This window comes from Stegostoma tigrinum, chromosome 29 (genome assembly GCF_030684315.1).
Source record: "Stegostoma tigrinum isolate sSteTig4 chromosome 29, sSteTig4.hap1, whole genome shotgun sequence".
NCBI lineage: Eukaryota > Metazoa > Chordata > Chondrichthyes > Orectolobiformes > Stegostomatidae > Stegostoma > Stegostoma tigrinum.
In genome coordinates this window covers 41,127,927-41,150,523 of record NC_081382.1, presented here as the reverse complement: position 1 = coordinate 41,150,523, position 22,597 = coordinate 41,127,927, and the positions used below count along the sequence as shown (strand labels likewise).

The following is a 22,597-nucleotide window of genomic DNA, read 5'->3' as shown; positions in this document are numbered from 1 at the left end:
ATTCCTGCCTCTACTATCCTTTTGGCAGTGAGTTCCAGGCACCTACCACCCTTGGGGTGAAAAATATTTTGCTCTGATCTCTTCTAACTTTCAGCTCCTTAAACTGTGCCCCCTGGTTATTGACCCCTCTACCAAGGGTGAAAGCTTCTCCCTTCCTTCCCTGCCTGTGCCCCTGAGAAATTTATACAGCTCAGTCAGATCCCCCTCCCCATCAGTATTCAGGAAATAAGTTTCTTTCTTGAACTGCGGCAGCACATTTTGTATGTGTGAACCACAATGCAGTTGGAAAGGGATTTCCAGGATTTTTTAGCCAGCAACATTGAAGGTTTGGTGAGATAGGTCCACGTGATGATGCTGTTTGATTTGGGGATCTTACAGGCAGTGTTTCCATCTATCTCCTGTTTTTACCCTGCGTGGTACAGGTGGCAGGTTTGGAAAGTGCTAGCAAAGGACCCTTGCTTTGCTGCGTTACATCTTGTCGCTGGTACACACTGCCGTCATTATGGTGACAGAAGTCAAAGATGAGGGTGGTTGATGGGGTTCTCATCAAACGAGCGTCTGCAGTGTTGAGCTTCCTGTGTGTTGTTGGAGCTGCACCTATCCAGGCCAATGGGGAGTTTTACATCTCACACCTGACTTGATGGTGGACAGGCTTTGAGGCGTCAGAATTGCCAGTTTCTGACCTTTGTAGGTACCGATCTTGAAAGGTACAACGTAAATGTAAGTTTGCTTATTCTTTAACCATCTGTGCCATTGAGGAAACCCTGACAATTCTTCATGGAGACATGTGAATCTGGTCAGTATTGCAATGGTTGGCGGGGGGGGGGGGGGGGGGGGGATGGGGGATGGGGGAGGTGCGGTGGGATGCGTAAACAAGGTCAAAGGATAGGTTGGTCTGTTCCCCAGGGAAATGGCTGTTGAGACAGGGACAAAAATGTTAAACCATTGGAGAGTTTCTCTTCAAAGAATTGTCACCATTGGCATCCTGGAATGCCGAGTGTTGGCAACATTTACCACTAACACCGTTTTATTTGAAAATTTGTCCACCCTTTCCCATTGGTGAGAAAGTGAAAATGTGTTTTAATTTTCAGAAAAAGGATGAGAAACGAGAGGACCAGTTCTTAAACTTTAATGACCTGTGCTTTGGGATATCGTCTGAGAGGCAGCACCATTACTACATGCACTATTTGGAGCAGTGGTACGTTGAGTACAGCTTTCACTCACAACGCAAAAAGTAAATGTGCAATTGATAAGTTCCTGTGTGCAAGTTAGCTGACAGATTTGATTCTGCCGCCAGAAATGACAGGTGCAACTTGTCCCGTGAATCACCTTGTTTTATTAGTGAGCCATCACAGCAGAGCATGGCCCTCATCATTCCCCCAGCATCCACATGTACAGGTAGCTGTGACAAGGATTGTGAGAGACTTGAAGAGGAGCCATGCTGGTGGAATGGCTGGGCCTGTCAGGGATTACGTTTAATGCAAAGAGCTGGGAAGTGACTCATCTTGGTAGAAGCAATGCTTTAGTAGGCAAAGCGTACACTTTAAAAGGAGCTGCAGCAAGCAGGGTACATAGAGAAAGTGGCAGAGCAAGTTGAAATGGCACAGAAACAGCAGTTTATGATGCTGAGTATAAACGGAACAAAAGGAACCAAAACAAGGGAGATATGCTGAAACCTTGTACACCACTGGCTAAGTTTCAGCAGGAATTTTGTGTCCAATTCTGGGCATCTCGCTTTAGGAATGTTAGAAAGATCCTGGTATGGCACAGAAAAGATTTACCTGAATGGTTACAGGGACAAAGGGCTTCTGTTCCCTGGACAGATTGAAGAAGTTAGGATTGTTCTGCCTGCAGAAGAGAGGAAGTACATTTGATAGCAGTGTTCAGAATCATGAGGGGACTGGACAGAGTTGATAGAAACTGTTCCCATTAGTGGAAGGGTCAACAAGTGGAGGGCAACCGATTAAAGTCATTGACAAAAGAACCAGTGGTGACCTGAGAATGATCCTGTTCCCCACAGCGAGTGTTAGTGTGCGTGGTGAAAGCAGATTCTGTTGTAGCTTTCCAAAGTTGATTATCTGAAGAGAAACAATTTGCAACGGGCTGTTGTTTGTCACACCTCTTGTGGCTATCACTGGGAAGGTCAGCTTTGGTCACCCATCTGTAATGACCCTCAGTTTGAGGGACTCGCTTAGCTACTTGAGAGAGCACTGAAGTGTCAGCCACTTTTCTGTCGAGATGGAGTGATGTGTCAGCCAGCCCAGATAAGTTATCCTTGCCTTAGGAATATTAGAGGGATACCTGGAGAGTTTTACAGGCAGTTCACAGTAATGTTTGGTCACCATCACCGATAAATTCATTAATTACTCGGATTCAGATTTCACTGGCTGCCATGGTAGGATATGAACGCATCTCTCTCTCTCTCGAGCATTACCCTGTATCTGTACATTACTCATCTAGTGTCCTTACCGCTTCAGCACCACTTTTCTGCTACTACCCAGGTGAAACTGGCTGATTTGGAGATTGAAGCCTGGAACAACCACAGAAAGACCAGTAGATGGTGCACTCACTGGCTCTGCACTGTTGGAGCTGACGATTTTTAGTGGCGGCACCATCAGTTCTCTCAGCAAAGTATACAAGATCCTACAGCATTACTTTGAAGAAAGGCAGCTTTCCTCAGCTGTTCTGGCCAATGATAATCTCTTAATCAGCAATGCAAACAGATTATTTGGTTGTTTGTGGGATTTTGCTGCATCCACATTTACTGCTGCCATCCTTCATTTCGACAGGGAAATGGTGCATAGGCAGGAAACCATTTTGTAGTGGGACCATCTTGAGATGGAGAAAGGCATTCTATAAGTGAATGGGCTGGTTAGGGTGCAATGATATGGTAATGACAGTGCACTGAGCAGCCGTTGTGTAAAATGCATTTCCAAGCTTGGCCAGTCTGCAGTAAAAATGCAGTGCAAGAGAAACTCAGTCGAATTGGCAGCATCTGTGGAAAGAGAAACAGTTAACATTTCGAGTCCAATGACTTCTCTCGCACCTGCAATATTTTGCTTTTATTTGTCTAGTCTGCAGCCCACCTGGCCAGTGATTTACCCAGTCTTCCGTTAAAAACTATTTGACTGTGTGTGTTGAAGGTTTTGTTTTGATCTCACCCGCAATTAAGTTGTGAACGGATTACTGAGCTGCTACAAACAAGTCAAACAGTTGGCATGTGTTTGCAGTGTGGGTCTCTACCATAAAAGAACTCACTCTAAAGCAGTTAAAACCGTTCATGTTGAAGTTTTTGGAGAATAAAAGATCATTTAGCTTTAAGGTTGAATGTCAGGAATTTGGATGAGCTTGGTGAAAACTGACTGCTGTTTCTGATTCATATTGTATTATTTTCAGGGATCTTATCTTGGCCTCTTCAGCTGCATCTATTGAAGTCAGCATTGTTGCTCGGCAACCGGATAAGGTAACAACATTTCCGAAGGTTTTTTAAGTTGGAGTAATCTGTACATTACCAGTGGATGGGATCTGGATTTTTAATAATCTCTTCTTTTCTTGGGATGTGAGCTTCGCTCAGAAAGCCAATGAAAGCTTTTTCTCCCTGTATTTTGTATTTTCACTGTAAAATACGCATGACAATAAAATAAAACTATTCATTCATCCTTTGTTGCTCATCCCTGATTGCCCTTGAACTGACTGGCTTGATTGCCTGTTCAAGGGCAGTTTGGAATCAGCCATATTGCTGAATACCTGGAGCCACTTGTGGATCAGATGAGGACGTCAGATTGTCTGCCTGAAAATTGCAACAGTTGAAGATAATTGTTGTGGTCACCATTACTGAGACTAGCTTCGTATTTCAGGCTTAGTAACAAAATTCAAATTCCTTCAGTGCCTGTGGTGGGGTTTTAACTAGGTCCCCAGGGCTTTAGTTTGGGATCTGGATTACTAACCCAGTAACGTTACCATGAGACCACCAAAACGTGGCCATTTCAAATATGGTGCCAGTGTAGATGCTTGATCCCAGGATCACAGAGGCACAAACTCTTAACAGTAGCGACGTTGGTCAGCAAGACCATTAAAGCACTGGGGTTCACATCTACAGATAGAAGAGTTAGGTCAAACTCGTGTTGAACCTTGGCTACACCACGTCTACTGTATTGTGTGATCAGTCCCTATGTCCCTCTTGACATGAGATAGAAGCACTGGAAATGGTACAAATAACAGATGTACAGAGATGATACAACATACTGCTGCATTACACCTGCAAAGGAAGACTGAACAGGCTGGGCCTCAAAAGAGAAGGTTGATTATCTGATTGAGGTCTTTGAGATTGAGAAGTGAATTTGGGATTGACAAAGCGAGCGCCATAAATATAAGCATTTTGAATAAATCTGAGAGAGAATTCAAATCAGCATTGCTAACCAAAGCAATTGGGGAAAATGTGGAATTCACCGAATGGCGTGGCAGAGGCGAGTTTGATGGAAGCATGAGCAATAAGGGATTTCAGTGCAATGCTGCAAAGAATTAGATCACGTAGCTATGAGAAGAGACACGTTTGGAGCTTCAGTGATGTCTCTGTTACATGTTGTGCGTTTTTTAAATGCACTTTATGGGAGTTGGCCATCACTGGGTGGGCTCAGCATTTATTACCCATCCCCAATTATGCTTTGAGAAGGTGGTGGTGAGCTGCTTTCTTTATATTTTATGTAAGTCTCTGAATATACTTTGCTTCTTGTTCAGGTCACCTGGGAAGTGTGGGTCCTGGAGGATGCAGCCCGTGCGGAATTCCCTGTGACGGAGAATAGTGATGACACGATGCCAGTTGGTCTTGGTGTAGACATCACCAGTCAGCAAGCAGTCGCCATAGGTCAGCTTCTCATTCTTGGTTTGTGAATTGATATTTAGGAATGTTTTAATCAGTGCATGCCCTCAATGTGACAGAGGACACTGGGGTAAATGGTACCTCTTCTAAACAGTGATCATTTGCCTCCAACCTGAGAAGGCGGTCTCTCTGACATTGCTGCACTCCCTGGTACTGAGCGTGCCAGCCTCGATTTATTGAAGTCGCTGGGACGGGACTCACCTTGCACCCTTCTAGTTTGGACTGCATGCCTGTGAGGTGCACTTCATGGAAGTTAGATTGCAGTTTGCAATAAGAGGATGTAGTGTGTTTTACTAGTTGTGTGTCAAAGCAAAATACAGCTGATTGCTGGCGATATGAAATAAAAATAAATAAAGCAAATACTCACCCAGTCTGGCAGCGTGTGGGGACAGAGAAATGCCTCAAGTTCCTGTCTGGGACTCGAGCACTAACCTGCAAGTTTATGTTCTCTTAAAGCTATAAGACGTATATTACTCAGCATTCAAAACTGAAATGAACTACAGGGTGGGTTGATGGTTCTCAGCGGGAAACAGGGTTAGAAAGGAAAAGATAATGAAACCAAGATGTGAAGACAGAATTTTGTCCCCCAGTTTGTTTGTTCGTATTTTTATATCTTTTTAACTCCTATGTCCACGTTGAGCTTGGAACTGCCTTTGTGTTAATTAATGATGTCCTGTCAGCAGTGGAAATAATCTGGACCAGTACTGCAGAACAATGTTCTGGGACCAGGGGTTCAAATCTTATCCTGGCAGGAGATGGAATTTGAATTCAGTTAATAAGTTCTCTGCAGTGGTGACCAGGAAGTTATCAGTGACGGCAGTAAACTGTGTCATGAGGCAGATGTTTAAGGAGGAGGAAAGGGAAGAGAGATGGCGATGTTTAGGGAGGGAATTCCAAGTCTCAGAGCCTTGGCAATTGAAGGTTTAGCTGTCCATGGTATAACAATTATAATTGGAGATGCTCAAAAGACCAAATTATATGAGCAGGGATTACAAAGCCTCAGGTGCTGGAGGAGTCTGCACTGATAAGGAAGGTACAATCAATAAGGCATTTCAAATAAAGGTAAAAATTTTAAAATAATTTTGTTTTATGATAACAACTATTTTACGCTCCCTGCCAGATTATTTCTAAGTGCAGTGTGGACACAGGAGTTAAAACGACATAAAAATAAGAACAAACAAACTAATTTAAACTGGGGGACAAAATTCCATCATCACACCTTGGTTTCATTATACTTTCCTTTCTAACCCTGTTTTCCATTGAGAATCATCAGCTCGTCCACAAACAGGCTATCCAACCCATCCCGTAGTTCAGTTCATTTTAGAATGCTGAATAATGTGCGCCTTACAGCTTTAAGAGAACATGACCTTTTAGGTGAATACCATCTCCCCTGCCCACAGGTGTATTTGATAATTATATGTACCAGGGCATCCATTTACTTAGTTTTGAATGAAACCAACATAGGATGGACCAGACCCTTAAAACTGATCTTCAGTTCAGCTGTGCGATTTTAAACCATGCTTAAATGAAATGCATTTGCTGTTTTTGCAGGCAATGAGAAGACTTTCCCTCCGTCTCCGATCTTGATATTGCTTTCAACAGATGGACTCCTATGCCCATTCCATATGCTCAACTCTATACCTGGAATGAAGACACCAGTGAAGTCACCAAGATGCCCACGTATCGAAGGGGAGCGAGAACCCAAGCCAGGTATCAGTTACACCCATAGCCTACAGAAGAAATACATCAGACTGTAGAAGTTTAGGTACAGAATAGGGTCATTTGACTCATTTGTAGCTCGACTGACCCTGTGAAAGAACTATTCACTTAGCTTTTCAGAGGGAAAAAGACCATAATTGATTTTCACTTCTGTTGAGATTCCCACTTTAGACATTTGTTCCTATGCATCTGGCTAACACACAGGGTGTCTTCTTGGTGTGTGTGTGTGAAGTGCTGCCTTTAAAAAGACAGTTTAAGTTCAGGGCCATATTTGACCTTTTATATGGAAGATCCCACGGCTGTATTTTGAAGAGAAGCAGGGAATTCTTATAGTTATCCTGAACAACATTCACCTTTTGTGCTTAACAACCAATCCGGTAATTTTGGAGGGTAGTCCCCTGCTGCAGTGGGGAAAACTTAGCAGATGATTTGCACACAGTGATGTCCTGTGACGAATAATTGAAGGATGAGCAGATTGTCTGTCTTTTTTTGGTGATGTCGGATGAGGGATAAGTACATGCTGGGACGTGGAGTATGGCCCCGCAGGAGAAGATGGCCGAGTGGTAGTATCACTGTTAGTCCAGGGACTCAGGAAGTGCTCTCAGCTCGTGGCAATTGAATTTTGTAAAAATCTGGAATTAAGAATCTAATGGTGACCATGAATCCATCGTTGACTGTCAGAATTACCCATCTGGTTCACTCATTCCTTTAGGGAAGGAAGCTGCCGTCCTTCCCCAGGCTGACCCACATCTGACTCCAGACCCAAAGCATCATGGTTGACTCTGAATTGCCCTTTGGGCAGTTAGGGACGGGCAGTAAACACTGATTTAGCCAACACCGCCCTCATGCCGTGAATGGATTTTTTAAAAAGTAAGATAATGATATTGCTGTGTAGAAGATCTTGCTGTTAATGTTTTGCCTTATCTTCCAGCTCAAGTGTCAATACCTGCTCCCTCGTTATTGGGATCATCACATGCTGCAACTGCTTCGTCACAGGGCTCACAGGTTGTGAATCCGCCTGCTTCGTTCCGCCCACCTGTGCTGCCGGTGATCCCGCCATCTTTACCCACTTTTTCGAAGATACCTACCCAAACTCCACATGGAAAACCCATACAAGATACGGTTAATCCTGAAGTTAAAATCAAGCATTATGAATCGTCCTCTTCAAGTGACAGTCCAAAACTTGGTGCCTCAGAAGCAAAGATCAGCCCAACACCATCTACCAAATTGGTCAGGCAAGTTTTGTTCAGTAAAAACCGAAAGGACTGCGGATGCTGTAAATCAGAAACAAAAGTAAAAGTTGTTGGAAAAGCTCAGCAGATCTGGCAGCATCTGTGGAGGAAAAAAAAATCAGAGTTAGCGTTTCAGGTCCGGTGACCCTTTCTCAGAACCTGTTTTGTTCAGTATTATGCCGACCTGTCTTGCATAATGGCATCAAGCATCATGGCTCTGAAGCAAGTCTTTGGGTTCTGTGGCCTTTGTGCTGGGGTTTATGCCATCATTCTTGTGTAACCATTTCCTTCCCTGTCTTCACTTCTTTCCATCCTTCGTCAAGAGAAACAAAATATGATGGAATTATTCGGCAGATCTGGCACTCTGTGAGCAGAGAAATTGGTAACATTTATGATTTATTGACCTTTCAACAGAATTGTTCTTTCTCCCTCCTGTGTTTATCCAGATTTTCTTGAAATGCATCTGTACAATTCAGACCAACTACTCAATGCAGTAGCAGGTTCCAGAATACGGTCACACTGCTTGAAAAAATTTCTTCCAAAGTCCCAGTTAGATTTATTAATATCATCCCTCAGCCTTTCTTTTAGTAGAAAAGAAACTTTGTCTATTCAGACTTTCCTGACATGGATAATCTTTTAGTTCTTCTTTTATTCTTGTCTGATTTGGATGAGAATATAGAAGGCATGGTTAGTAAGTTTGTGAGATCACCAAAACTGGTGGTATAGTGGACAGTGAAGAAGGTTATCCAAGATTGCAAAGAGATCTTGATCAGTTGGGTCAATGGGCTGAGGAGTGGCAGGTGGAATTTAATTTGGATAAATGCAAGGTATTACATTTTGGTAAGACAAAGAAGGGCAGCACTTATGCAATTTAAAGTAGGGCCTTAAGTAGTGCCGTAGAACAGCGACCTAGTGGTTCAAGTACATAGTTCTTTGAAGTTTCATCAAATATAGACAGGATTGTTCACATGTTTGGCATGTTTGCCTTCATTGTTTCAAACTTGAGTATAGGGATTGGGATGTCACGATTAGGTTGTATAGGACATTGGTGAGTCCTCTTCTGGTGTGTTCAGTTCTGGTTGCCCTATTATAGAAAGATATTATTAAACTGGAGAGACTTCAGAAAAGATTTTCCAGGATGTTGTCGGGAATGGAATGCTTGAGTTTGAAGGAGAGGCTGGATAGTCTGGGACTTTAATCACAGGAGTGTAGGAGATTTAAGGATGACCTTGTAAAGATTTATAAAAACATGAAGGGTATAGACAAGGTGAATGACAGGTGTCTTTTACCTAGGGCAGGGCACATACTTTTAAGGTGAGAGGAGAATGATTTAAGGGCATAAGAGGCAATTTTTTTTTACAGAGTGCTTTGTGCTTGGAATGAACTTCCAGAGGGAATGTTAGATGCAGACACAGTGTTTAAAAGACATTTGGGTAAGTACACACATAAGAAATGTTTGGAGGGATATGGGCCAAGCACAGGCAAGTGGGACCGGTTTGGTTTGGGAACATGGTCAGCATGGACTGGTTGGACTGAAAGGTCTGTTTCTGTGCTGTATGACTCTATTCCTTTCTCTTTAGTGCTTTCTGTAGTGCCGTGAGATTAGTTGTAACATGCTGACCACAGCTGCGTGCAAGACCATTGCTTACATTGAGTATGAGTCTTTAAGGTTTGGAGTGAATGTGACGGTTATTTTGAAATCTGTTCAAATTTTACATAAAAGCAGTCACACTCTGTCTGCTGTAAAATTAGCTGCCAAATCTGGGTATTGTCAACCTGGATTCCGGAATTCTTAAAAAGCTCAAGGTAAAGGTCAGCTATTCAACTGTGCCTTCACTTCATTCTGGAGTCCCACTTGAACCGTGACATGTCAGTCGTTTTTCCACAGTGAAGCTTTTTTATTCATTCAGGGATATGGTCTTGCCTAACTGGGCCAACATTTGTTGTCCATCCCTAATTGCACTTGAGAAGGCGGTTGTGTGCTCCTTTTAGAAAATCTGTCATTTGTTTAGTATAGGTGTGCCCGCAGTCATTTCAGAAGGGACTTTGAGTCCAGCGAGAGTGAAGAAATGACTGTGTATTCCCAAGTCAGGATGATGAATGGTTTGAACGACAACCTGCTGGTGGTGGTGTATCTACTGTCCGTGTCCTCCTTGATGGATAGTAGTCATGGATTTGGAAGGTGCTGTCGAAGAAGTCTTGGTGCCACAGGTATCGCAGCAGGCTCAGCTTTAGAAGGCTCTCTGATGAAGGGTCTAGGCCCGAAACATCAGCTTTTGTCTCCTAAGATGCTGCTTGGCCTGCTGTGTTCATCCAGCTCCACACTTTGTTATCTTGGATTCTCCAACATCTGCAGTTCCCATTATCTCTGATCAACATAAAGAACAACCCAGTTCTGAAGAGGCGTCACTGGATTCGAAATGTTAACTCTGCTTTCATTCCACAGATGCTACCAGACCTGCTGAATTTTTCCAGTAATGTCTGTTTTTAATAACAATGTGGATTACATCTTCAAGGAACATGTTGACATTTGCAGCATATGCAGTTGTGAAGTTGTAGTTTGTTGTTTTTTGACTCCTTTATCGATGAAAGTAATTTCTCTCCTATCCTGACAGCTCCTAAAACTAACTTAAGAACCTCGGTTCTTCTCATTTTGACTCAGATAGTATTAGACTCAGACTCTACCAGTTGGCATGCATCATTTGAAGGCAGTGGGTTTTGGTTGGGCTTTCAAACCCAGGGTGCATGCTGTTACTTCCTTTACATTGCTACAGGATGGTGACCCTTAAACTGTCTGACCAAAACAGCATCAGCCTTACAGTGGTAATTCTCTTGGTCTTTGTGTGAACTCTGTCTGACTCCTTGAGGTTATTTCTTGTCCCAGCATTTACCTGCTATTATTTCAGTGTTTGTGCCAAACTGGCTGTCTGCATGTTAAACAGGTTGAACGGTGTCAAATAGGGTGGGCAGCATAAGTTTGCACCAAGTGTGGACTTAATGGGCTGAATGGCTCATCCACGTTCTTTGGTTTGATGCTTCATGGTACTGGATACTGCTTGAGGCTCTTTCAATGCTTTTGACTCCCTGTTTTGCTCAGCCGTGATTGAGTTGCGTTGCTCTGCTCTGTAGGTTCTTGGAAAGCGGATCATCATCCAGTGAGAATGAACTGAAGGCTCAAATGATGCAGAATCAGCTGCCCTCAGGAGCACGGGGTCCGTCTCCAGGTACTGCAGCTGGAAAGGCAACATTTTCAGAAATGTGCTCTTATCCTTTGGAATTCTGATGTTAATACTTGAAAATCCTTTATGACGTTGCTTGGGAAAGAGAGAAAGGAACAGTCTCTCTTTTTCGTGCATTCTGTTGTCTCCCTATCATCCTTGCCAATATACCTTTGTTGTCTTTGCCTTTCACTCATTCTTCCCCTCCCACTTGCTAATTTGTTTCTCTTCCGGTCTGTCTCAGATCAATAGCGCTGTCTCTTTCTCTTTCTTCTCTCCACCCCTCCCAGTATTGTCTCTTCACCATGCCTCCACCCACCATCCTGTCCTCTCCCACTCCCATTCCTGTCAGTGCCACCTCCTACCCCTCTTGCACTCTGTCTTGACTGAATCTTTCTCCCAGCATCTGATGTATTCTTTATTGAAGGAGTTTTGCCCTCAGTCTTCAGTCTAAAGGTGCCAGTCTAATCCATTTCACGATCAGGAAGTTCACAGTGATTCAAAGGAACCCCTGACCTGCACGATGAGTCTGGATTGTGGTGGTTGGGCTAGGCCAGAGCTTGCTGAGGGGGGCAGCAGACTGGATGTAAACTCAAAGCATGTGGCAGCCGTTAATGTTCTTCCTTTCTCCACATAGTCACTGCTCGAAGTGCAATGGGTGCTGCTACCATCTTTCCCGTTTCCAAGACTTGTCCGACTCAGGTAAGGGTCACCGTGAAACTGAATCGCTGTGTGGGCGGCATCATCTAACGAACAGCAATAAAGAGCAACTTCATGGGCTGCGTTAAAGAAAGCTGATTTAAACAAAGAGATGGGCTGGGGACTCGTTCACCCGGGTACTCCTGGAGGTGACAGGAGCTTGCGTTCTCTGATAGTTGCTGGTGCAGAGAGAGATTACCCCAGCAAACATTCTCTCTCCTCCTGGGGTTTCAGCCCGAAACGTTGACTTACCTGCTGCTTGGATGCTGTCTGGCCTGCTGTGCTTTTCCAGCCTCACATCTATAGACCTTCTGTCCTCCTCATCTTTGGCATTGACCTGTCACTTTTGCAGAAGAGAGTAGACTCACAGCAGCCATGAACTCTCTGGGTGTCTTTCTCCTTATTTTTTTGCCTCTTTGTTGTTTCTCCTGTCCAATGAGATTACTTGGTTCTGCGGAACGGCGGTGGGGGAGAGGGTGGGGTGTTGTTCGTCAGAAGGAGCTAGGGTCGACTCCTGATGCTGCATGCATCAGTTGGTGATATTTTCTGGCCCACTGACTTGGAATGTTGTAAGAGACAATCTGTTTGTCTTATTCTCCTGGCGAAGAGCGAGTGCTTATAACTCAATAATGCATTCTAAGCTGGATAGTGAGTGAAATGCAAATCAAGATCCATTTCCTTATCATGATAGTAGGTTTAATCACACCTCATCAACATCTTCACAGGTCCTTCGCAGATGAGGATGACTCTCTTCCACTCTCAGGGTGACTCCCTATCTGGCTGTATGGACCCATACAGCTACCACAGGCTCTGTTGCACATGGGGCGGGTGGGTGACTCATGGGTGGGGCAGCGTGCTCCTTTGGCTATTTTTGCCTGGCTTCCATTTTCTCACCCATGGCAAGTCTCAAGGCACTCAACACCTTCCTGGATGCTCCATCTTCACTTTGGATGGTCCTGGGCCCGTGATTCCCAGGTGTCTGTGGGGTTGCTGCATTTTGACATGGTGGCCTTGAGGGTACCTAACCGTCAACCCGTTGTGCCCGTAGCCCCTTTCTTATATGTTCAAGATACTTGATCGATTCCCTTTGCGTGTTTATTCTTTTGTCTTAGCAAAACAATTAACGTAATATTAAGAGTTAATGGCAACTGCAGATGCTGGAGAATCCAAGATAACAAAGTGTGAAGCTGGATGAACCCACAGGCCAAGCAGCATCTCAGGAGCACAAAAGCTGATGGTTCGGGCCCAGATCCTTCATCTGACCCCACTCTGATAAGACCATAAGACATAGGAGTGGAAGTAAGGCCATTTGGCCCATCAAGTCCACTCCGCCATTTAAATCATGGCTGATGGGCATTTCAACACCACTTCCCTGCACTCTCCCCGTAGCCCTTGATTCCTTTTGAGATCAAGAATTTGCTGATCTCTGCCTTGAAGGCATCCAACATCCCGGCCTCCGCTGCACTCCGTGGCAATGAATTCCACAAGCCCACCACTCTTTGGCTGAAGAAATGTTGTCTCATTTCCGTTTTAAATTTATCCCCCTCTAATTCTAAGGCTGTGCCCACGGGTCCTAGTCTCCCCGCCTAATGGAAACAACTTCCTAGCGTCCACCCTTTCTAAGCCATACATTATCTTGTAAGTTTCTATTAGATCTCCCCTCAACCTTCTAAACTCTAATGAGCACAATCCCAGGATCCTTAGCCGTTCATCATACGTTAAACCTACCATTCCAGGGATCATCCATGTGAATCTCCGCTGGACACGCTCCAGGGCTAGTACGTCCTTCCTGAGGTGTTGGATCCAAAACTGGACACAGTATTCTAAATGGGGCCTAACTAGAGCTTTATAAAGCCTCAGAAGCACATCGCTGCTTTTATATTCCAACCCTCTTGAGATAAACGACAACATTACATTTGCTTTCTTAATTACGGACTCTACCTGCAAGTCAACCTTCAGAGAATCCTGGACCAACACTCCCAGATCCCTTTGTACTTCAGCTTTGCGAATTTTCTCACCGTTTAGAAAATAGTCCATGCCTGTATTCTTTTTTCCAAAGTGCAAAACCTCACATTTGCTCACATTGAATTTCATCAGCCATTTCCTGGACCACTCTCCTAAACTGTCTAAATCTTTCTGCAGCTTCCCCACCTCCTCAGACTACCTGCCTGTCCACCTATCTTCGTATCATGGGCAAACTTTGCCAGAATGCCCCCGGTCCCTTCATCCAGATCATTAATATATAAGGTGAACAGGTGCGGCCCCAACACTGAACCCTGTGGGACACCACTCGTCACCGGACGAAGGGTCTAGGCCCGAAACGTCAGCTTTTGTGCTCCTGAGATGCTGCTGGGCCTGCTGTGTTCATCCAGCCCCACACTTTGTTAAAGTAATATTAACACCAGTTTAAATACTTTTGGGGTATTGTTGTCGTACATCATTTAGTCTTTTCTCTTCAGAGCTCTGCCTCCTTAGAACTGTCGGTGTCTGATTTGGAAAAACAGTTGAAACAACATCCAACCCTGGACCCTGTCATGGTGGGAATCATGGAAGAGGTGAGATCAACAAATGGGGCATCTTTGGTGAAATCCACTCTCTATTAGTAACAGAATTCCCTCTTTTCGGTCCGTGTTTAGGCATCAGTTGTGCTCAGTTCCCCACCTTGCTAATTTGTTATCTGCCTGCTGTTTTGTGCTTGACCTCTGTGTTGATCAGCTACAGAAAGGCCATTTCACAACCACTGATGATCTGAGCAATCTAAGTGACTTTGTTGTTTGCACAAGTTATTATAGTTTTACATGTAAAAAGACTATTTTTCCTCCACTGTTCCTTAACCAGTTGCTGGTTTGACAGGGCCTCATATGTAAAATTTGCATCCTCGTTTTCAAATCTCTGCTTGATCCTCTTGAACCCTGTAACCTCCCTATATCTTATAGCATTCTGAAACTCTTAACCCACAGAAATCATGCCCCCTCTACATGTCCATGACTTCATTGCTTTCCCACTGGAGGCTGTGCCTTCAGATTCCTGGGCCCTAAACGCTGAAATCCCATCCCTGCACTTGTTTACATCTCTCTCCTCCTTTAAGTTCCTCTATAACAGTAAACTCTTGGACCAAGCTTTTGATCTCCTGTCCTAATATCATCTCAGACTTTTTGCAGCGTCCTTTAAGAAGTAACTTGAGATATTTTGCCGGGTCAAAGGTGCTGTAGAAATGCAAGTTGTTATTTGGTATTATAATGATCTGTTGCAGTGTCTTTGTAAAATTAAGAGCTAGTACTTACAAAGCTCACTCAGTATGGATCTTCTCTCAGTGTAGTGCTACCTTACTACCGAACATCCAACAGTGTGGCACACCCTCAGTACTGACACTCCAGCAGAATGTTGCCCCCTCAGTCTGTCTGTCAGTGCAGTTTGACATGTGATTGTTAGTCACTGAGCTGTAGCCAGTACTTTGTATTTTTATTCAGTTCGTGTCCTGGCTTGAGCTGATCTTCGAGAAGTGCAAACTCTTGCGGCTAATGTGAGCTTCCACCATCCAGCAGCACATTCTGATTGCCTGGTGGAGTGGCTGCAAAGAATTGTGCGGAAGCACTTGAAGAAGAGTTGGAGCTCTCTTCGGTGCCGTGACACCTTCCAAGCCTTCGTTGTCAAAACAGGTCACCTGCTCACTATCACTTTGTTTGTCGGATCTTCCTTGTGCAAACTGGTTGCCCTACCTTCCAGTAGCTTGGGTTCCTTCAGCTGGAAGAGCAGTCACTGAAAAATTTGAGCGCTCCAGTGAGCTACAGAATGGACTTTACCTCGAGCTTGGTGAAAGAGGTGTTTAAGAAAGAGAAAGTGCACTGGATAAGGAATTCCAGAGCTTCAGCCCCAGTCAGCTGAAAGTAGTCTCCCCTATAGGAAAATGTTTCACTACGTTAGGATGCCCAGGGGCGTGGGAGGTGTGATCTGTTTTTATTGGCCATCATTATATTTCTTTGGAATACTAACACACCATGCATTTGGTACAGATTTCTCTCTTTCAGAAGGAACTTGATGATTTGAAAGCTCGCACGGCACGTTCTAACTTTGAGGTTGGCAGCACCAAGGAGATGACCCACCTGCGGTATGACGCCCAGTCACTACACACCTTCCTGTTGGAGGTCAGGGAGATAACAGAGGCAAGTGGAGAGCGGAGGTCAATGGGTAACTCATGAGCGGAGAGGAGGGGGCAATCAGGACTAACATCATTCTGGTGTGAGGCTTTGGGCAGTTGACGGAAGAATAACCTCACAATGTAGCAAAGCCCTCACCAGCCACACCTCTGGTGGGCAATAACAGTATTTCATCGCATTACAAAGGCCACTCTTCCAACATAGGTACTTGATAAATGTACTCAGAAACCCACTAGTGTCTTTGCACCTCATCAAAATACAATTACTATGGACAAAGTCAGTAATACTGTGGTTACTGGAAATCTGAACTAAAAATAAATGTTGGAAACCCCAGTAGGTCTGGCTGCCTTCAAGGAGAGGGAAATATATTTAACCTTTTCAGATTGGTGCCCTTGCATCGGAACCAGTCTCACCTCTGCCACTTCAGAGTATTTCCAGGGTTTGCTTTCTTTTATTTCAGGTTCCCAACAGCTGTTGTGTTTAACCTTTGTATGGGCCAGAGATTGCAGCTAGAATTGCTCAGAATATACAGTACAGACAGGTCAATCTGTCTAACTAGTCTATACTGGTGTTTTCTCTCCATACCAGCCCCCTCCCACTACATCTCAGCTTTTGAGCATATCTTTTTCCTCCCTTTTCTCTTTTATGCATTCATCTAACTTACTTTTGAAAGCATGAAAGCTATTTGCCTTGACCACTTATTTAAAAGCAAAGGACTGCAAATGCTGGAGAACTGAAATGAAAACAAAGTGGTGTAGAAACTCAAGATAATAAGACGTGAGGCTGGATGAGCACAGCAGGCCAAGCAGCATCTTAGGAGCACAGAAGCTGACGTTTCGGGCCTGGACCCTTCATCAGAGGGGGTCCAGGCCCGAACCGTCAGCTTCTGTGCTCCTGAGATGCTGCTTGGCCTGCTGTGTTCATCCAGCCTCACATCTTATTATCTTGGAATTCTCCAGCATCTGCAGTTCCCATTATCTCTGGTGTAGAAACTCAGCAGGTCTGGCAGCTTCTGCAGAGAGAGCAACAGTGAACCCTTTTAGTCCAGTTGATTCTTTCTGTTTTCAAGATAAGTTAAACAGTGATGGGGAATGAGCTGGAAAATGGAGGCTGAGAGGATATCAGTCATGAACATATTGAATGGTGGAACAGGCTTGAGGGGCTGAATTGCCTAGTCTTAGTTCTTATATGCCCTCACAGCACAGCTGACTATTTACACCTACCATTAACATCTGCTCTGCAACTATATGTCTTCCGTATCACCATTACCCCACCTTTTGTTGTTTGCTCTGGGCACCCGATCATTTGTTCCGTCTGCCTCTCCTCCTCCTTTGCCAACAATGTGAAAAAACATCATTTTCCAGCCCCCTTCTGTTCTACAGAAGAGTCACTGAACTCAACACTAACTTTGTTTCTTTCTCCCCAGATGCTGCCAGACCTGCTGAGTTTCTCCAGCACACTCTGTTTTTGCCTTAACCACCTCCCCACTGTGTTAGCAAGTTCAGCATGCTGATCTGCCTGAATGTAGAGGTCATTCCCTATTTCCCAATTAGATTTGTCTTGTACTTAGGCCCTTATTTTCTTTGGGCAGTTTTTTCCTCGTCCTGTTGATTAGAGTCTATCTGAACTCTTCCAAGTATTTTCCAAAAGACAAAACACCAAAAACCTGTTTGATTTTTCCCAGTAATTGTTACCTCTCAGCCTGGCCCTATCTTTTGAACATTTATTGCACTTTCTTTTACGATTTCATGTCGTAGCGCTGTACAGCATGGACACGGACCCTTGAGTCCTACTCATCCATGCTTACCATAGAGCCATTCAGCTCAGAAACAGACCCTTCGCTCCAACTAGTCCATGTCGAACCTAATTCCAAACTAAGCTAGCCCCACCTGCCTGCTCCCGGCCCATATCCCTCCAAACCTGTCCTATTCATGTACTTATCCAAATGTCTTTTAAATGTTGTAACTGTGCCCACATCCACCACTTCCTCAGGAAGCTCATTCCACGCACAAACCACCCTCTGTGAAAAAAATGCCTCGTGTCTTTTCTAAATCTCTCTCCTCTCGCCTTAAAAGTATGTCCTCTTGTCTCGAAATCCCCCATCCTTGGGAAAAGACAACTCCCACTAACTCTACCTCTATCTGTTCTTTTATAAACTTCTATCAGATGCCTCTCAACCTCCTATGCTCCAGTGGAAAAAGTCCCAGCCTAACTTTATAACTCAAACCTTCCATACCTGGCAACATCCTGGTAAACCTCTTCTGAGCCCTCTCCAACTTGGTAATATCCTTCCTATAACTGGGTGACCAGATCTGGACGCAGTATTCCAGATAAGGCCTCACCAATGTCCTGTGCAACCTCAGTATGACTTCCCAACTCCTATACTCAAATATCCTATCCTAGATACCCTAAGTAAACCTAGCCCCCTTTGCCAGCTTTTGGCCCATATCCACCTAACCATCCCTTTTCACGTCCCCATCCGGATGTCTTTGAAATGCTGTAATTGTACCGGCCTCCTCCACTTCCTCTGACATCTCATTCCACTCACACACCACCCGCTGCATGAAAATGTTGCCTCTTACGTCCCTTTTAAATCTTTCTCCTCTCACCTTAAATGTACGTCCTCAAGTTTTGGACTCCCCTACCCTAGGAAAAAGACCTTGGCTATTCACTCCATCCATGTACTTGATAATTTTACAAACCTCTATAAGATCACCCCATAGCCTCCAATGCTGTCCTTTTGATATGGTAGAGAGCAGAACTCGGCAAAGCCTAAGCTGAACAGATTGGTAGGCAGTAGCTTTCGGCGGTCAGAAGCTCTTTGTTATGAGCTGGGGACATGGAACTGCTTTGTGGGGTAGGCCTGAGATCAAGTGGTAAGCCAGACTACTGGGTTCAAGGCTGACCCCGACTTCGCTCACTGCCTGAATTCTTTCCTCAGATTGGTTGAAAACGAAGAGTAGTTTGATCCAACAGATGTGAAGCTGGAAGGGCACAGCAGGTCAGACAGCATCCAAGGAATAGGAGAGTCAACATTTCGAGCTGACAAAGGGTTTTGGCCTGAAATGTTGCCTTTCCTGTTCCATGATTTCATGTCGTAGCGCTGTACAGCATGGACACAGACCCTTGAGTCCTACTCATCCGTGCTTACCATAGAGCCATTCTGACCTGCTGTGCTTTTCCAGCTTCACATCTATAGACTTTAGCTTCTAGCATCTGAAGTCTTCACTGTCTCCATGAGTAGTTTGTTGCTCCTCTTGTTCCCTATAGTCTGTGCAATTGTTTGTTTATTGTGGAATACCACTTGAGGACATTTGGTAGTAAAGTAATCTGCTTATGAGAAGAATTCTCGGAGTTGCTGGTGACTTTTGTGCTGTTGTGTTTGATTATATTTATTTTCTGCCTCTCCCCTATCCCGATAGACTCTGCATGAAGAAATTGGCATTCTGAAGACTGTGATGCTAGAAGGATTTGCTGGTGTGGAAGATGCAACTACACATAACGAGCGAAACATGGATAAGAATTATCTTCAGCTCCTGCGTCGAAAGCCCCTCAGCCCAAAGAGTGAAGCCCAACTCAAGGTGTGTAACTGATACGTGTTGGTGACTTCAGATAATCGTGTTATAATGAGCCTATCAAGGCAAAGCTCACAGTGAATTAAACTGCAGGTTTTTTGCTTTGGTGCAGCTAGCGACTCTTAGAGTTTCTTCTCAACCATCAGGCAGATTGAATTGGAGCAGGGAAAAGGACATTGGCAACTTGGCAAAAGTCCAGAGGCAAAATGTTTTCTTAATATAGTAAATTGTGAATAGTGCTTAAAAGGACGGAGAGAGCAGATTTAATAGTAGTAGGAAGCTGTGCATGACATAGTGTATTTAAAATTTTATAGTGTGGAGTAGAGAAGCCCGTGGCCAGTCCACGCTGGTGTTTTTGTTCCACTGGATTCTCTTACACTTTTCTTCTTCTAACTCAATTGAACTATCTATCCCTGGTGTGTTTCCCTATAATTTATCTTAAGTACATCTTTACCGAAGGTTCCTCTGATGTAACCCATATTTGTGCCTCGGAATTTGTATGACTTGCTGAAAAGATGAAAATTTGAGAGCATCCAGGAGTAATGGGGAGTGGCTTCAGTTGTTGATGGGGGTGATAGGGGGCCTTTCAGTTATAGCAACGAGGGTGAAAAGATTCATGTACGTCTCCCATCTCTCCCTCCGTAAACCACCTTCTGTCCCCCATCTTCCCTCCGCTCCCATCAACTACCCCCATCCCCACACCACCTCTTTCCCCTACCGCCCAACTTTTCGTACGGCAGGAATTTGGTCTCAGTGAGCAATTGAATAGACCATTCCTTCCAGTATCAAAAAAAGGCAAGATTTTTAAAAGTAATGTGTGACCTCTTTGTGTGTCTGACCAACATGTATTGCCCTGCATTGCTCTGTGTTAAAATTAATCTGATAATTATTAATTCCCTGCACGGCTCTGTATTGACTCGCAGTCCCAATTATGTGTCATCTGCATGTTGAGCAATTGTCTCTGATTTCAAAGGCTAGATTGTGAAGGGAAGTTCTGAACACTTGTCCCAACATAGATTCTTACGGGATCCAACTTGCTATCTTTTGCCATTCTGAATCATTACAATATGCTGTACCCCTGTTTTCTGTCTCGCACCTAGCCAGCAATGCATCCTGCTAATTGTCACCAAACTCCGTACTCCCTGACCTTACACATTGTGGTAACACGTTGAAGTTGTGGATATATCGGAGTGTTACAGCGACAGCATAACTCTCTGTTGGTTGTTCAAAGAATGTCATGTAGGCCAAGCAATGCTTTCCCATTTGAAGCCAGTGCTGGCTGTTAATATATTTTTCATCCCTGGCTGTTTTTCTGTTTTCTCCATTAGCAGGAATTCTGTCATTTTTCTGACACTGATGTTAAGTTGACTGGTTTATATTTTGTAGATAACTTCAAATATTGGTGTCAAATGATTAATTCTCACACTACATCTTTTCCAACGAATTATTAAATATGTAGAATAGAGTGTCTACTATCTTCCTGTAAATTCTTTTAAAGTGTATGGATGTGATCTGTCCCAACTACATCCTTATCTTTATTGAGCTTGGTGAATTTATGGAATGCTTCAGTTAAATATATTTTCCAATAGAATGGGAATGATGGCTGGACCAATCAAAGATCTGGCACAGGTATGAAAGACCAAAAGATAGTCCTCTGTGTCGTACATTTCATTCTGTGTAATACATTTCTTCAAAGATTCATTTGTTGTGTTTGGTGTATCCAGTTTCCACTCTGAGATTCCACATCCAGAGCATAGACTAAATAACTGTTTGTACATCTGCAATACATCAGTACTGTTCTTACTGAATTGAAGGCACTTGAAATAAAGCTGTGAATCTCTCCCCAAGGCCCCACCTTCCGTGCCCAGCATCCCGATCTGTTGTATCGATGGAAGGAGGTACAGCGGACTGGCAGGAGGCTGATGTGGAGCTTAACGATGAGCATGCCCCAAATAATCCATTTCTGTGCTGCTCAGTCTGTGTACGTCTGAGTGGTTTGATGCACAGTTTTAGTCAACATTTTGCTGCTCATAATTGGCCAAATGCTGAACTCTTGCCTCCCTGTGATTGTGGGGATTATTACCTTCTGGGGAGCTTTGCTCGTTTTGATGGTGAATGTATTAAAGATTTAGTGTCTCTGGGGTGGCATCAATGAAAGCCCTGAATTGCTCATTCAGTGATGGAACACCTAAAGTAATTAGACCTTGAGGCATAATCCCAGACAAGGAATATAATTTAGATGTATATATTAAATCAATTTGAAACTGCAGTATAATTTGATTCTACTGAGAACCTACTTTTTCTGCAGGCTAGCTGCAGTTTTCTAATTCATTCATGGTTGAGCTAGCATTTAGTTAGCAGCGATAATTGCCCTTGAGAAGATGGGGATGGGTTACTTTCTTGAACTGCTGCAGTCCATTTGGTGTAGTTAAACCCTCAATGCTATTAGGAAGGGAATTCCAGGATTTCATCCACTGACACTGAGTAATGACAATAAATTTACAAGTCAGGATGGTGAGTGAATTGTAGGGCTTAGTTTTCCATGTACCAACTGCCTGTCCTTCCCGATAGGTAATGGCTGTGGGTTTAAAAAGCACTTTCTAAGTAGCCTTGGTGAGGCGTTTTTGTCATGCATCTCGTAGTCAGCATTGGTAGTCAAGAAGTAGAATGTTTTTGGATTCCATCCAGGACAAAGTAGGCAATCATTTAGGCTGCTTTGTCTTGTGTGATGTCAACCATCATGAAATTTTGAAATTGCATTCATCCAGGCATGTCGACAATATTCATTCATACTCCTGAATTATACCTCATAGATGTTGGACAGGCTTTGGAAAGTCAGGAAGTGAGTAACTCCTTGCAGGATTCCCAGCGTCTGACGTGCTCTTGTAATCGCTATGTTTATGTGGCCAGCCCTGTTGAGTTTCTGGTCACAGGTACCCCCCAGGATGTTGACAGTGGGGCATTCATTGATAGTCATCCCATCGAATGTCAAGGGACAGTGCATAGGTTCTCTGTTTTGGGAGGGTGTTATTGCCTGGCATTGCGTGGCACAAAAGTTAATTCCTGTCATTTGTCAGCCTAAACCAGGGTATTGTCCAGATCTTGCTGTTCAGAAACA

At 44.0% G+C, this 22,597-nt stretch overlaps 1 protein-coding gene across 1 annotated transcript in view; it reads left to right on the top strand.

Moving 5' to 3' along the window:
- Window positions 1-22,597, top strand: part of nup214 (nucleoporin 214) — a 114,887-nt gene that overhangs the window by 13,488 nt on the left and 78,802 nt on the right. Inside the window, 10 exon segments of the mRNA XM_059638387.1 lie at window positions 1,092-1,198; window positions 3,397-3,463; window positions 4,738-4,864; window positions 6,431-6,589; window positions 7,530-7,833; window positions 10,960-11,054; window positions 11,686-11,750; window positions 14,207-14,302; window positions 15,761-15,910; window positions 19,327-19,485. Coding sequence (XP_059494370.1) covers window positions 1,092-1,198; window positions 3,397-3,463; window positions 4,738-4,864; window positions 6,431-6,589; window positions 7,530-7,833; window positions 10,960-11,054; window positions 11,686-11,750; window positions 14,207-14,302; window positions 15,761-15,910; window positions 19,327-19,485 — 1,329 coding nt within the window.